The 17679-nt window shown below is 37.1% G+C and overlaps 1 protein-coding gene across 5 annotated transcripts in view; it reads left to right on the top strand.

The window, feature by feature from the left end:
• The window catches only part of ThrRS (threonine--tRNA ligase), a 52076-nt gene extending 39157 nt beyond the window's left edge, over positions 1–12919 (top strand). For all 5 annotated transcript variants that reach the window (XM_083140188.1, XM_083140231.1, XM_083140209.1 and 2 more), the window contains 7 exons: positions 34–196; positions 1005–1142; positions 3309–3487; positions 6800–6974; positions 10561–10675; positions 11803–11951; positions 12184–12919. In XM_083140188.1, the coding sequence (XP_082996314.1) occupies positions 34–196; positions 1005–1142; positions 3309–3487; positions 6800–6974; positions 10561–10675; positions 11803–11951 (919 nt within the window). In that variant the 3' untranslated portion in view covers positions 12184–12919. The remainder of the gene's footprint in view (positions 1–33; positions 197–1004; positions 1143–3308; positions 3488–6799; positions 6975–10560; positions 10676–11802; positions 11952–12183) is intronic.
• The last annotated feature ends 4760 nt before the right edge of the window (positions 12920–17679 follow it).

The raw sequence follows: 17679 nt of genomic DNA, 5'->3' as shown, positions 1-17679 counted from the left end.
TTGAATGCTCAATTTTAATTTATTCTTTTTCAGCCTTATGTTTGATCACAGACCTCGCTCGTGGAGAGAGTTGCCATTACGGTTTGCAGATTTTGGGGTGCTTCATCGCAATGAATTGTCAGGTGCTCTCTCAGGTCTCACTAGAGTGAGGAGGTTCCAGCAAGATGACGCTCACATATTTTGTGCTGTAGAACAGGTGGGTTCAAGAAGCTCAGTGGATTTTAGGATAAAATTACTAGTCTAGAAAATGTATGAGCTTGTCTCTACTGGCTTCTCTCTCTTTAGAAGATCTAGAACTTTGAACTTAGCCAAATTTTGCTTGTAGAAGTTTGAATATGATGTTGGCATATTTTAATTGAACCTTTGCCATTTTCTCCCTCACACATTTCTAACACTTGTATAATTTCTTGTTACAAGTATATCATCATTCTTCACCATGTCCAGTCTTCCTCTGTTCTTCCACCACTCATCTTCTTCCAATGGCATTTTGCTTGTCCCTATGCCCTTTTTCTGCACTCCTTGTTCAATGCAAGTCCTCTGCCTCATCTTGTTCATATGCTTGAACAATTTCAACCATGAGTGTTCACTTTGATGTATGTAATATTAATTCATTTTTACGATAGTACTTTTATTGGGTCAAATTGAGTTAATGTGCTTGTGTATGATGGACTGGAATTCTTGATAAATTCCATTCATTCATTTTAACTAGTATAGCAAATGCAGTGAAACCTTATGTTGTGGGAAATTCTTTATTTTCTTGAAACATCTCTCCTTGTGATAGAGATTGTACTTCCAGCAGTTTGTCTTACTACGCCAACTTATATGAGATTTGGAGATTGCTCATTTTAATATTATAACATTTTGCTCTATTGAGACCATGAAGGTTGACTATAATGTGGGAAAATGTAAAATGGGAGAACGAAAACTGTAATGTAGTTGGTGATTTGAAGAGAAACAGAGTTGCATTTTCATGCTGTTAATTAGTCCATACCTTCTGAATGCAGATTCAACAAGAAGTGAAAGGAGCGTTGGATTTCCTGAACCATGTGTACTCTGTATTTGGATTCACATTCCAGCTGAAACTATCCACTCGTCCTGAGAAGTTCCTGGGGGAAATTAGCATGTGGAACCAGGCAGAGAAGGTAAGATTTGACGTGAAATTTATGTTTTATGAACAATGATCACAATGAAGAAGTGTTACATTTTCTTGTTTCTTTAGTGTTTTTCCACCATCCATGAAGTGCATGGTTATGATTTTTTTAGGTGATTTACAAATTGCATTGCTGTACTTAACCTTTTGCCACCCAAGGCCTTTTTCGCAAGAAAGCCTCTATTGCCCGACCCGATTTTGAGCAAAATGCAGACTTTCAATTAAATGAGTGTAGATCAGAGGCTAATTGCCCTAGAGAGATGAGTGATATACCGTTGTACGCGGAATGACTATATGAAATTTTTGCAAATTCGGCGTATGGGGGGGAGGGGGCTAACTCTCAAAATTCCAAAATTTCGGAAAGCAAATTTGGTTCCCCCACCCTCCCCCCAAGAAAAAAGTACATAACAGTGTCGACATGCACATGGAAATGATCGCTGACATGTAAGGAACACAAAAATATTTGCATTATTATCATATGACCAATGTAACTTGAGTTGTACCCCCAAAAGGAATGGCCACTGATTCAAGCTTCAAAATGCAGCGGTACCTTGAAATGACTATAGCTCAGAAACTAAATGCCCTAGAGATATAAAAGATATACCGTTGTACGCAGAATGAATCACAGATTCAGACGATATATAATTTATGCACATTCGGCATACATATGGAGGGGGAAAGGGGGAAAATCCCCTCAAAAATACTTTTCTTAAAAAAAATGGTGCCCCCCCCCCCCCCGAAAAAAAATGTCAAAATGCACAAAGTGCAAAATTTATGCAAATTTGGTGTATATATGGAGGGGGAAGGGAGAAAACCCCCAAAAATTATTTTAAAAAATTGTCACTTCACCCAAAAAATGTCCTCGCACTTGGGCACAAAACGACACCTACGCACAACATTCACGGACGAAAAGCTAGAACGTAGTAAAAAATGAGCGCCAATTCTTGCAGCTGCTTGAAATTCTATTTTTAGACAATGGTGGGTAACCCCTGTTGCCACTTTTGGACACTTGTGCTAAAAAAAAACAACAAAGGTTTCCTTCAGCATGCTTCGAAATTCCATTCTCACAACGCAGATTCAACAACCAGTCTTCCCCCTCCCCCTGCTTGCGCCCTCACGGAAAACTTTCGTTTTGACATCGAATACTGATAAACAAGCTTCCTTCGAATGCACTTAGCAGGAGGGAGTAAAAAGCATTGCTTTAGAACAACGAAGCCTGTCTTCCGTTGTCGGCAAAAAATTGACCTTGAAAAGAGACTCGAAAGAGAAGTCCCTTTTCCCGCCTTTCCCCCTCCCATTTTCATGAAGACAAAAAAAAATGCAAAAAACCATTTCTGTTAAATACATGTGTTAGGAACAATATAAAAAATAAAATAGAAATTCTAGCCAAAAATAGAAAAGTTATAACATAAAAACTACGACCTTGACACAGCGTCTCAATCGTGACGCTTGGTTCCGTGAGGGTTACTTTTGGGTATCTCGTTCGAGACGCTTGGGCAGCAAAAGGTTAAGAGATTTTAAGCAAGAAATTTAGGCAAGATTCATACTCAGGTTTCTGGCATGCTGTGCCATTGCTGTTGGTAGAGAAATTACATTATTCCAGAGATTCAGGTTCAAGTCTGGTCAAGCCTCCAGTATAAAGCGGGTCCAGGGCTCAACCTGCCTGAAATCAATGGGTACCTGGGGGTAAATATGGCCGAGCATGGTGCTGATCACATCACCTCCAAAATGGCTGAAATCGAGAATGTGTGAGGCCCTACTCCACATCACCTAAATGTGCCTTCATGGCATGGTGTTGTATACATGGGGAACTTTAGCTTACCTTACCTTACCTCATTGTTGTAGTTCAGGTTTAATATTTCTTCGATGGTTAGTGGAAACAACTCGACATTATTGCTATCTTGTCTAATCATAACGAAAAGAATGAATTACAAATGCTGTTCTTAAAATAACCAGTCCACCAAATGGAATATGAAAATTTATATTACCCAACATTTTTATCAACCATTATTGTTATCAAAAATGTCAAGTCATAACAACAATAAATATTACCTATTTTGCCAACATGTTGCTGCATTGTTTGCTTAGCATGTTGAGTGATCAACTAGCGTTGTGTCCAAAGGAAGAGTGCTTCAACTATGTTTGTTCATCTTTGCAGCAACTGGCAGACAGCTTGGATGACTTTGGGGTTCCGTGGAAGGAAAACCCAGGTGATGGAGCCTTTTATGGACCCAAGATTGACATTACAATCATGGATGCCTTGAGGAGATCTCACCAGTGTGCTACCATCCAGCTTGACTTCCAGCTGCCAATCCGCTTCAACCTTAATTTTGTCAGGTATGTTTTTGAAAATGATGGAAAGGCTTAAAAAAAGAGAAAGAGGGGAACTGATATATGAGAAATTTATTTGTTCCAATCAATGCAAGTGCTTAGCACATCGCACTGCGACGCTAGGGATCCCAGCCTTGGCATGGATGTCTGTGAGTGTCCATTCATCAATTTCATCCTATCGTCATTCATCCCAATCTTCGCAAATTAGCCAAAAGTGGCACAAAAAGTGAAGTAAAATAAAGCAAATCAATCAAAAAGCAATCAATGCAGCCATTCTCAAGTTCTATTAGCAACTCTCTGTGCACCAAAGATATACTCAAAATTGCATAGTAAGAAAACAGTACAGTGTATTCAGTGGCATCATTTGTTAACCTCTGTGGCACGGTGTGGTGAGCACAGCTAGCTACAACGTTAGAGGTCCCATGTTTGAATTGCAGCCTGGGCATGGATGGTTTTTGAATGACCCTTCATCGATTTCATCATATGATCACTCTTCCTCATCTTTGTGATTAGTTGAAAGTGGCAGAAAAGCAAAGTAAATAAAACCAAATCATTCAATCAGTGGCATCTGTATCAGAAAACAGTGAATGTACTGTAATTGCAGGTACTTTTCTAGACTGGGGGTATCGTGCAGTGTGTGCAAAATGCATAATTCTAATTAATTTAACACCAACATTGAGCGGCAAAAGTTAATTTTATTATTAAATGAATATTTTAAAGCAACATTTCTTCTTTGGTGTATAATTGTAATTGAACACTTGTATATTAATATGTGTAAATATTCTTAACAATGTTCAAACATTGGGAATGTGTAAGAGAATTGTCATTGGTATCAGAATCATTCCTCTGTTCTTCTGTTTGTTCAAATCACCACCTAGAAAAAACCCTCACAATTAGGGACTACAAATCAGTATGTTTACAATGGTGCTGCTTAAAACCCTACAAAAAATATGTAGTGTATAGTCTGAAGAAACTTACAGTTCTTATCGAATCATGAAACTAGGAATGAACCAAGATGAATTTTTTGGCCAGTACTGATAAAAAAATTTGCCTGTACCAATAACCGATATTTTGCCGATCTGATGTAAAATTTCAAATGGTCCTTGATGAACCTGGATGTACCATTGGCTTCCTTAAAAATTCTAGGGCATGCAGATTATATGTTTATATCCAGAAAAAAATATATCAAAATGGCAGGATATTACAAATATTTATAGATACCATATTTACGCGTGTATAATGCACGTGCGTGCATAATGTGCAGCCTGGTTTTTGATGGGGAAAAGTGACAAACAATTATATCTCATATATAATGTGCAGTACAATCTAGTTTCAACAAATGGCTTTCGTAGTTGTAGGTTGTAAAGCTGCTGCTATGCAGATCAAGAGTGAATGACATCATATTTGTTCAATGATTCCATTCACCTTTTCTATTTTGATCACGAGGAAAATATCCTCTTGTGTAAATAATGGCACTGCTTTTCTTCGTGTCACAGAACATTACATTAGAAAGTGGAAAATTGTGGGACATGACCTTCAAACTTTTATATGTGGTTTTGCTCATTCCTTCTTTACTTTTTCAAAATAAAACTTCAAAATATATACTTTTAAAGTGACTAACGTAACATTTATACGAAGCACATTGAGGACCCTTAAACTAGCAGTTAGCAGCAAAAGACTTCTTCCATTAAGGCATTTTCACACTACATATTATTTGGCCAGTAATGCATTATAATTATTATTACTTTTTCCTTATATTTTCTTTCATCCAAAATATAAAAATCAGAACATTCCTTCATTTTGTGATGAGGTTATTTCAACTGCATTTCATATTAGTGTCGCTGTCTTGAATGAAATACTGTTGCCATATTCAGAAATTGCAGGATTAAAGCTTTACAATGATATATAACATGATAGGGGGTTCCATAAACATGAAAAGTCATTACAAGTGTCACAAAATCATGGAGGGCCTCCCCCATGGTGCAGTGGTAGCGTCATTGCCTTGAAATCGAGGGATCCCGGGTTCGATACCCGGTGGAGGCACAAGTGGTTCGGATCCCACTTTAAACTGTAGGTCCAGTCCCGATTAGCCTTACTGTGCATAAAGTGGACTTAAAACATCAACTCAAACAAAATCATGGAATGACCGTGTACGGTTTCATGTTGGCTGTCTGAATTATTCCGTGCATAATACGCACCACAGTTTTTGGGGCCAAAAAATTTTGGAAAAAATGCTCATTATACATGAGTAAATACGGTATATCATTCATGGTGGTTGCGGTAAACGCGGTTTAAAATTACTTACGTGAAATTTAAAAGATTTCGTAATTCCGCGTTGCACAATTTAATGGTTCAATCCTATTAATTTCGAAGATCCACTGTCTTCATTCACAAAAGGGTACGGCGTTTGAAGCGGAGATGGTATTAAATTGTGCAACGCGGAATTACGAAATCTTTTAAATTTCACGTAAGTAACGGTATATCATATCGGCAATTTTACCCATATGATATGCCTATTTTGTCTGTACCAATAGAGTATCAATTAATGTGTCCCATCCCTAATTAAAACACACTCAAAAATTCCTGTAATTTATACTCCATATTTGCAAACATGCCAGGCAATGGAAAAAATGAAGAGGCAAAGGTATAAAGTGCAGTGATTTCTGTGTGTTTTTTGATAAGTCCGTAACAAGAACAGTTGTCTCCACTACAGAAATATGGCAAATGAGGCCCGATAACAAAAATGAGGCAAGTCTTCAAACGAATGTGTAGTTGCATTTTTGCAATATACCCATAGAAATTCGTGTTTTATGGGAAGAAAGATGTGGTAGCAAATTAATATACTGAAACGAAGTACTAACTTACCCACGAATAAGTGAGTATGCATCATTTCGATATATTAATACACATAAAAATAGTGAATAGTGAAAAACAAAAAAACAAATTTGCATTATTTTGGAATTTACTGTGTGTATGAAAATGTGGGATACATATTATTTTATTCTCTTGCAAAACTCTCTGGCAACAATCAATAATTTTTTATTTTGATTGCAAGAACTTCAATTTCAGTCTGTTGGGAAAAGAGAGATGCGGTAGTATATAAATACGGAAAAACTAGTACTCACTACGAACAAAAGACGCATGCCAAGCAACAGTACAGCAAGTTCCAACGAGGATGGTGGCAGTGGCCACTGAAATTAATCGAAAAAGAAGAAAAAACAGCTAAAAAACAGGATAAAAGTGAGTACTAGTTTCTCCATATTTATTTGGTCTGTTGTTAATCATGATAAATTGATGTCAACTTGTGTTATTTCACAGTGAGAGTGGAGATAAGAAACGTCCAGTGATTATACACCGTGCAATTCTCGGTTCAGTAGAGAGGATGATTGCCATTCTAACAGAATCTTATGCAGGAAAGTGGCCATTCTGGCTATCTCCAAGGCAAAGCATTGTAATACCTGTTGGACCAATGTATGATGATTATGCTTTCAAGGTAGGTCTCTCCCTATTTTCAGTGGTATTTGTATATATGGACAGCTCATTACATGTTTTTATGTACTACCAATAGCTGATTCTATATTTATGTAATTATATTAGTAATAGTGGACTCTTTATTTATATAATAAGAGCTAAGCTGAGAAAATTTGGTGACAAGTTCCTTTATTAAAACTCAGTGGCGGCTATTCAAGCAAAGTAGGTGCAGTGGCAGCACAAAATGTTTTTATTAAATTATCCTCAATACAAATATTAGTATTAAAAGAAACATATTTATGCATTGTGGTCTGTTAACGTGGCATGCACCTTGACAACATTGCTTTTGCTGCCCAAGTTCAGAGCTCCAGCTGGGAAAGCTATATAACTGTGCATCAAGGTAGCTGTGTTAACGTTGGTTGAGTTTGCAGGAGACAAATTAGTCCTCTGCACTTGACCCTCAAGGAGTTGAACTGAGTGCCTATTGTTACCCATGTCATTTCCTTTTGTGCAGTTTTAAGAGAAATGTGAATCCTGTTTATGATTTAGTGTGTGTTTCGGTAGAAACCCCATTTCCTCATTGGAAAGACAAAGATAAGAAGTTTTACATTGCGGGCATCATACTGAATCTCTATACCTGAGCCATGCCAAAAACTGGCCCTCATTCACAGTGCAGAATGGCTATTTTGACAAAATCGTGTTTCCCTGCTGGCAGCTTCAGGAAGGATGGATTTTAAAGTCACTTCTTCTTGCCCCAACCAAGAGACAGTGGTACGTCTAACTGGCTGTTTTACCGCAAGTTCTTTGATCTGTAAACGTGACAACAGGGTCACTGCCAGAAAGGCAGGTTCCCTGCCAGGAATTATGGTGGTCTCACTTTAACAATCAGTGCTAGTAAAGAAGTGAATATAGCCAGTAAGTGCTACAATTTGAATTTTAAATGTCCATGGAAAGAAGCTTTTAAAATGCATCAAATGGGTAAAAACGTACCTCAGAAGACTTTCTTCATTTACGAATGTTGCCATTCAGAAAGAACTGTTACTTCAGCTAATTAAGAAGCAGCTGGTGCTTGAGGACATCACAGACAGGTTTGTGACCTTAAAGAAAAGGATTTGATATGCAAGAAATACATGATATGTGATTGTTAAAATACGTATGTGTAACTTTTGTTCTAATTTTCTCTATTGCCCCATTTTTTTTACCCTACTAGCCCTTAACCTAACTTCAAAGCCACCAGCTGCTGCTGTTAAAAACAACAAAATGCCTAATGCAAGGAAAGCAGGGGTGGTGCCAGGGGGCACGAGGGGGTGCTGAAGGAAGCACCCCCTATCCAAAATCTATATTCTACCGAAAACATTATCTCTTACAGTGTCATTTTATGTCATGTCGTTGTCATATTGAGGGCCGTATATTAGGTGCTGAAGTGAGACTGCTGATATTAATTACAACAGCTAGCATTGATCCTACTCTCAACGAGACTTCACATGCATTTTCATCTGTCACCAGTCTATAAAGATCAGTGGCCCTTGTCTTTATTTCTTCAGAATTGTTGTTAAGAATTATTTCTTCAGAATTGTTGTTAAGAATTGTTTCTTCTTGTGTTTCAAGTAGTCTGTTTGTGGTTTTCGATAAATATATATCTATAGTTCAGTGTTAGTTGTCGTTGAATGTTTTCCTTTCCACTGTTGATACACAGTTTTATTGTCTGCCTACTTGTTCTTCCTCTTTTTTCAAGTCACATTGGAACAAAAATTTCAGTTGTTTTCAAGTATCATCAGGTAGTTCTCGGGAAATTATTTAACGTGAATTGTATCGAGACGGTCGTTTCCTTGTTAATTCGTTTTATTTGTTCTAGTAAATGTACCATTTCAGACTTTTTCAAAGACTGTTACCAAGAGGCCAAAAATTCTCATAGAAATGTTCGTTGTTAGGGACATTGCGGCCGTAGAAGTTGCTGCGCACTTAGCGTTTTGTTCTGACAACACAGCATCTGGACAGACGCAAGGTAGGCTATGTAATATGTAAAATGAACGCATATGAAAAGAGGGGTAACAAAGCAACGTAACATTTTTAGAAAAGTGAAGCAGTCCAAACAAAGTGACTACATAATTTGATATTTATTGTGTTATCTTCTTCAGGTTTCATAGTAGCGATTTCTTTCTTTTACCCAACCCACACAAACTGAACACACAGCAGATGTCACCTATACAATGTATTTGACATTTGACTAATAACTGAATTTTGTACCTCAATTGGTTGCACCGTGTAATCAATGGATCTCGGGTCGATACCCGGTGGAGACGCATTGTGGTTCGGATCCCACTTTAAACTGTAGGTCCAGTTCCAATTAGCCTATACGTGCATAAAGTGGACTTAAAACAATGGATGTCAATGTAAAATTGTACATACCAGTCACGGCCTTTTATGTTAATTATTATAAGAGCATTGCAGGAACATGTCAACTTCAAATTGAAGGATATTTTAGAGAGAGTGAGCAACACTATTAGGGGGGAAAATACACGACCCCTCTCTGTGGAAACATGTCTTGCCTTGCTTGCCTCTTCATGGAAAATATCCTCCAGTGGTCCATATATGTCATTGGCCTCCCTTGAACAAGCTGTTTTTTTTTTTACAAATTTCCAAACGTTGGTATTGTGCTAAAATTAGACAAAAATGAAGCTTGTCACTTGTATTCTTCATTCATTAGCATATTATCATAAATGCCTAATAAAAGTTTATTGATGTTTGATTTGAGGACTAAAACATGCATGCATATTTCATGTTTTCTTTATTTTCAACATCGCACCCTCTCAGCATCCCTAGATGAATAATCTTGGCGCGACCACCTCTGAAGGAAAGGATAAAATCATAGTTGTACTATAATTAGTTCAGATCTCCGAAACAGTTTTGGGTGTGCTGTGGCCATCATTTTTTTTTTTTTTTTTTTTTTTTTTGCTGGAGTGATTAGTGTGCTATGAAGCTAGAGGTCCATGTACAGATCCTTCATTGTGTTCTTTCTTTTGTTTATTTCATCAATTCACAATTCATACTCATCACCACAATTAACCTGGAGAGGTAGAAAACTAATGTAAAATAAACCAAATGCAAATTCGAAATAGCAATACATTACATTAGAGTCGATAGCCACTTAATCCTAAAGTTCACATCTGCAATGAACTTGTAGCAGCTTTACAGTCATCACTGACATATATATTAGTAATGTTATGGGAACAATTTAATAAGTTCACTAATACCAGTAACAAGCTCCAGCATAGCTAAACAGTCAGCACTCTTGGCTGTTGGTGCAAGCAGTCCCTGATTCGATTTCCAGTGGGTGCTAAAAAATGTCAGTGTTGTTTCGGCATCGTGAGGACAATTAGGGTGCTACTTGAAAAGAAAAAAAGAAAGTTGCAGACTCAAAAGCCAGAAAACAGTGGGGATGGGACTTCATGTGCTCAGGCCATTGTTGCACCATGGAGTTTAGTTGAATTTAATACCATTCCCAGCCTATTTTTCATCCTTTATTTTCTGGAAGTCCAAGTGTTCTTGTAAAGAATGTATTTGTTTTACTGTGACACAGAGATGCATGTTCATTGTTAATTTTGCAGGTCAAGCAACAAATTTATGAGGCAGGTTTCATTTGTGATGTGGATGTTGATGCAGGAGACACAATGAACAAGAAGATAAGAAATGCCCAACTGTCCCAGTATAATTTCATATTTGGTAAGTTTCATCACTTTCTTACTGGTTCCATTATCTACATATAAAACACCCTGAATATTACTAAGTAATAAAGTCAAGTTTTGGCATGTACTTACTTTTCCCCTCTAGCTTTCACCACATCATGTGGCTTCATCTTTGAGTTGCCAGCCAGAGATGGAGTAGAAAGGAGTGACGAGGCGCTGCATTGTCTTTTACCATTTTAACTGTTTTTTTTAACTAGCCTTCCCATGTTTTAACTTTTGACTTTTCTTGTTTTATCTCCTGATGAAGCCACATGATGTGGTGAAAGCTAGAGGGAAAAAGTAAATACATGCCAAAACTCGATTTTATTACTTAGTGAAATGATGGCATGTGGTGCGAGTTATGCCTTACCCTGAATATTAGTTGTGAATATAATAGTTTAGAACAGTGATTTACAACTTATAATTTATGGTACTCCTTTTCTTGATCAAATATTTCGAAAGAGGAAGCCACCTTGGTGGTTTAGAGCACTGAGTAGTCATCTCCACCATAGAAGGTTCCAGGTTCAAATCCCAGGATAATTGTGTCCTTTCAATTTTATCTAATCATCATTCATCCTTATCATCCCAGTTAGCCTAAAGAGGAAGAAAAGCAAATTAGAAAATTACAATACAAAGTAAGAACAAAAATATTTTGTGAATATTTAACAAGAAGGTCACCAGAAGAAAATCAGGATAAAATTACTGCATTTTTTTACACTATTAACGATTCATTGTAAAAATATAATATAGTAGAATTTTTGTGAAAAAGAAAGTAATATGTCTGTGTTTGCAAAATTTTTGTTTCGTAACATATCTGTTCCAGATGCTGTATCCTCTGTGAATGAAGACAGTGAGCCTTAGAAATTAATCAGAAAAACTATCAAATCTGCTATGCAGAAACACAAAATTTCAAGTGTACAATATTAAAACCACGTTTACCACATCCATCATGTAATTTGACAAATTTTCATAATTACAATCAGATTAGTCTACCTTACCACCAGCAGGCTGGCATGTCATGTGCCATTGTAGTCTGGCATTTAAAACATGATTAGAGTTATAATGTGCTGTTTGTGTTTTATTTATAACAATAGACACTATATTATTATTATTGTATAATTTTAGTTGTTGGAGAAAAGGAGAAAACTGCATCCACAGTAAATGTTCGTACAAGGGATAACATTGTACATGGTGAATTCTCCATTGAGGCTGTCATCCAGAAATTCAAGGATTTGAATGATAAAAGGGTTCTTTCAAGCGAGGAGAACTTTTAAGTAAGTATCTAGGTCCATGCAATACAGGCTTGTTAGAAATAGTAATGAGCGAAACAGTGTTTCCGACATTCTGGAGTGGGTATGTGTGTTCATTAACGAGTCTGCCTTCAGTTATTCATATGCATGATTGTCAGTTGTGTATCATATTTTTGTCACATTCCCGAGCCACTCAAATGTGCACATCATTTCTTTACATGTATATACAGTAACCCAAACTATATGTTATTTTCAGATCAAAATGAAATGCTTAGGTTTCAAATGGATGGAGAAAATGGTGCACCCAGTGTAGCAGTCGAAAGTAGCATCATACAAAAGTATTACAGGGCACACTGCTATGTGTGTAGTGCTCTATGAAAAGTCAAGAGAAGATACCAAGACATGCAAACGTGTGGAATGAATGAGGAGTGATTGAACTTTTCCCATAAATTATTTGATGAACATGCTTTTTGTGTAATTTTTGTGTTATTGTTTTAACTTATTTTACAAAAATAATGTACTGAAATATAGCTTAAAGTATGCTCAGGAAGAACATTACCAGCAGACAATGGACGTGATATTTCTTCTTGTACTGCTTCTGCGATATGTATTGATTATTTTCTGGTTAAGGGTTTCAAGTGTTTATTAAAAAATCTTTCTGCACATTGCAGAGCGGAAGGTTCAAAATAGTTGTACACGATACAGTGAGAACTTGATTGCAAGAATATATATGATAAGCGAAAGAGTAGCGTATTGTTCAAAATCATCCTCGATTATTCCTACAATACTTCTGAAATTATATTGAAAACACTTTATATTAATTACAAATGGTGATTTGTTTACTATACATTGAGTTAGACATGTATTATACAATAAAAATAATTGGATTAGGCACATTTATAGAATGGCTATTGTATTCATATCAGGAACTGGAATTTTTACTCTTGAGATATCATTTATTGTAAACTATCACCAATAATAAAAATGAATTTGCAGGAAGGAATATTTTTAATTTGGTAATTTAAAATAGTTAAGGTGAAGTGTTCCTCTGTGCTTTGCACCATGCCATGAAAGCATATAGGGGTATAGGGGGTGTGGGTTTAGGGCCCCACACTTTCCTGATCTCGGTCGAGCTGGGTTTGATGTAATCAGCACCATGCTCCTGGCTGCCTTTACCACCCAGAGTTTCCTCCAGGTACCCACTTAATACGACGCTGGAGCCACTTTAACAGGTTAAAAAAGTCCCGGTTCTCACCTGCCGGAGATCGAACCTGGCTCTCTCACATGGTAGTCAGACACCCTAACGACTGAGCTACCGCGGCTTTTTGGTAGTTTAGAAGGATTAATATTTGAAGATTTATTTTAGACCCTTCGTTGAATTTTAATATAAATGTGGTTTAAGAAAACTAACAGTTATCTGATTAAAATGATCAAAGTAACAACAAATATCTTATTTTAGCATGTACCTTCGATGGGACAATCCTCTGTGACAATTACTCTTACCTCCCTCAATTTCAATCCCATATTCCCTTTCTCTTCTCAATATCTGCAAGTCTTCACCATGTTATCTCAGAATCTTACCTCTTGCAAACTTCATTTTGTGTTAGTGAAATTGAAGAATGTAGTCAAAGTGAGGAAGAGGTGGCTGTGGCAGGAAAAAAATGAAAGGTTTAGGAATGGAAATGAACAGATGTGTGATCAAAATTATTAGGTGAGTTTCTATTTATTTCTCAAGTAAACTGCATATATGCATACTTATTACTGTACTTTCACTTCAATATATAAAATTTTCACATAAATTGCTTGGATAGTTTCACAATATTTGACATCTTGTGCAACCATCACGGGAAATGGCCAAATTTAAATGGTATTTCATGGCAAAAAATTTGGCATTTAAATGGTATGCAGATGGGTTAACTGCTTGGAACTTTTTTTTGTTCATTGGGATATATCATCCCTCTTTATAATCCTTAGGTCATTGCTTTAGGGGAGCACATGCTCCTTTGTCCCCCTCCCCTGATAAATGCTATACACTTTGGGACTACAAGGAAACTCGTGATTTTGATCTGTGAATGTGGATGCGTACACAGTAGGAAGGGTATACATAAGGTTGTTTGGGACATATCCGAATGACTTTGCGATGCCACTGCCATCTGGGATTGAGCTGGAGTGTCAGTGCAGCTGTTAGTGACATCTCCAGCCTGTAATAAGTTGGCAGCTACAGATTTTGGTTTCAAATTCCCGGAGAGGGCCTAACTAATACCTGCCAAAAGGTATGTATTATTTACTTAATACTTTACTAGGGTGTAATTTTAGCAATCACATATTTTACAGTCGGACCAAAGGTGAGTCACTATGTAAGATGTTGCATTCCGTTCCATCATATACAAAAGGACTTTCAGGCATGAATCTATTATGTCAAATAAAATATAGTAATTACAGTGTTTCTTTTCCTAAGCCATTATTTAGTGGGATAATGTCACAGACTTTCTATTCATATTAACAGTACAAAACACACCATACAAACTACACTCACTCTAAACACACTGGATATATGTATAAATACTACATGCAACACTATTTCTACATAAAGAGTGTTAAAAAATTTTGGCTGAAATGAGAAAATTAACTGCAGTAAGAAACTACAATAAGATATGCCTGTTTTTATGAGCACCTGCAGAATTCACAATATTGTTTAAATCCAAACATTTTCCAACTTTTTCTCAATGGACAGAATAGATAGCACTCAACCTCTCTTTACCAGTTTGATTATGAAGGTTTTCTGCAAGCTAGAAAATGTTCTTTCACATCCAGCTGTTGATAGGATATTGCAATAATAAAGCTTATAAAGTTCATGAAATCAACTTGGAATGTTTCAAGTGTCACAAGCTCCTCCTGAAGGGTCCTTATTTTGAGTTATCTTTCTACTTTGTCCTGTGCCATCACTTTTGGCAACACCTTCAACTGACTGACTGCCCATATCACAACAGTAGTGATGCCAAAATATTGTAGCTTTTCGTACTTCAGAAAATCGACACTGAATTTAAGTGACTAACTCCAATTAACACATCACTGTCCTTGGTAAGGTTTTGTTTAGTTTAGAAATTAGGTGATCAAGAACTAGAAAATAGATCCTAACTTTAATGTTCTCTCCACACATAGCTCTTTTACTTTCATATGCTGATATTTCAACTGCGTAATGCACAAACTGTTTTGGAAGTTTTTGTTTTTGTTCATTTATTATGGCCTTGTTATTTTCTAATCTCGCAAATAACAATTAACATGTACGCATTTTTCACAACTATTGAACCTATTCAGAAAAATAGTGATAAAATTTTTAGCTGTATATGCATATATTCTTCGTCACTGTTTGAACCAGAAGAACAATCTCACAGCCACTGAATACATTCACCTACCAAGTAGGCAGCTGAGTAACATCATAATAAAGTAACCTTACAAGAAATTTACTCTTAACATTGTAATTGAAAATATTAGTAAGAAAAGTTCCACTTTTTCTTGTTTTCGGTCAAAGTGCTATTGCTGTACTATAAAAAATCACCAGGGGGTGAGCCTGAATTTTGAGAGATTTCGGCTCCCTGTAGTGCCGTTCCTGCCAGCTGTTACTATCAGTCATGTATCGCAGCTTGCAGGTGCTGGAGCGTCATGCACGCAAATGTCAAATGGTGCCAAAAGTGAACCATTATTTAAAAGGGGATGTCATGGTCCTTTTCCATGCACATTTCTCGTATGACCAAATAGTAAAACAGTGTCGGGAGAATGGTCTAACTGTCAGGAAAACTACTGTGAAAGAGATAGTGTCCTGGTGCATACAACAGTTGCCTGTTGGTAAACATTCACCCGTAAAAGGACACCAGCGAAAGTATCGACTGTTTTCCTCCAAGATATTCAGCCAGTGGCACACCAGGAAATACAACCAACCCAATGTGAGATAGCCAGGAGAGTGCAACCATATCAGGCTGTGGGTGTGTTCGTAAGGCCTGGGTGCACCACCACCTCCCGTACCACATTGCCGAACGTAGGGTCATTGCAGATAACTGTATGAAAGACATTTACCTCACTGGCAGGGTCATGTTCGGTTAATTATGTACCGTAATGCCGATGGCAAAGGCTGCAGAAATTTTGTTCGCTACTGCCGTGACACTTTTCCAAGGGACTTCATGATTGTCACTGGATTCGGTAATGCGAGGAAGTTTCCGATACATAAGATGAACAGAAATGTGAAGGTGAATGCTGCCTACTTGAGTCATCCATTATGTCCCCCATCTCCCTCATTTGTATGGAGACTCAACAGCTGCATATTCATATGAACAAGGCTTCAAGCCATACTGCCCGCTTTTGTCGAGATGGAGCAGAAAACTGGAATCTGTTATCCCATTTCAGGACAATCCAGTGAGATGTCCTGATGCCAGTCCTATGGATTTCTGTGCATTCACACTCTTGAAGCGACCTCTGAAACTACGCACCCTCCCCCAGTCTTTGAAAAGCATGCAGAGAGGTATGAGATATGATTCCAATGCCCGTTCTCCAACATAGTTTGCTGCAATGGAAACTCCAATGTAGTGCAATAGTCCACAATGCTGATGGTGGCATCTCATCATGAGGTCAGTATGCCTTGAAAGTAATTCGGATATATCCCGAACAACTTCTGTATAGGATGTTGCCATGCTTCACCAATAAACTTTCACACTGGATAGAAAACATGAAGACCAAGAACTTTTCTTAATGACATTTCTATGCCACGAATCTTGGAGAAATAGTATTTCCTAAATGTAAACAACCATATGACAATACAATATGGATTCTTACCAAACTTACAAATTTTAGACTTTGGCGGATGACAGTGAAGCAATTTTCAAAATTTCCTCTCCTTTCGAAAATTTGCTATGATATTCCAAATTCTGAAAAATGACTGCTTAGAATTCCTAGAACATTGGCGTGAATCTTTGTGTGATTTGCTCTAGATATTCTCTAGATATTTGCAATAGTTTCATGCCTACATAAGCCTATTCAACTATTGTGAATATCTACACAACAGCAAAAGCAAACCACTCAAAGATCCACGTGAATACTTTAGAAGAAATTCCAAGCAGATGTAATTTTCCAGAATTTGGAATATCATAACCCTTTCTTGGAAGGAGACGAAATTTTGAAAACTGCTTTGCTGGCATCTGCCAAACGTCCCCAGCAGAGGTACTGTTGGGGAGAAGTCCCTGATCGTACCATTTATCTTCAGATAATGCATTTATCACTGCACATACATGTTGCTTATTGTTTCTTAAGATTTGTGTGAGTTACACACCACAGCATACCTAGTCTTATCCCATATACTACAAATTTTTCATTTTCCAACAGAAGTAATAAATGCCACTGGCAACCCTGAATCTTTGTCATGTGGTTACGTACATATAGGGTGAAAAATGTAATTTTTTGAGGATTCATATCATCGAAATGAGCAAAACAAAAAGTCAAAGTTTGTTTCCAAGTCCACTTTATGCTCTAGATAAATTAATTCAGACTAAGCATACAGTTTGAATCTGAACTGCCTGATAATGTACCTCCACCTGAATTGAATCCAATACCCCTTGATTAAAAGGCAACAGGATTATAACTATGTAGGCCATGAAGGAGGAGGTCTAAATGAGAAAATTGCCATTAAGAAAATGTGCTTGTCTTCATGTTCTATCCACCCTGTGAAAGTTTTATCGGTGATGTGCAGTGGCATTCTCTATCT

This window comes from Lepisma saccharinum, chromosome 1 (assembly GCF_977018435.1).
Source record: "Lepisma saccharinum chromosome 1, izLepSacc3.1, whole genome shotgun sequence".
Classification (NCBI taxonomy): domain Eukaryota; kingdom Metazoa; phylum Arthropoda; class Insecta; order Zygentoma; family Lepismatidae; genus Lepisma; species Lepisma saccharinum.
The sequence above is the reverse complement of the archived record's forward strand: the minus strand, read 5'-3'. Positions and strand labels throughout refer to the sequence as shown.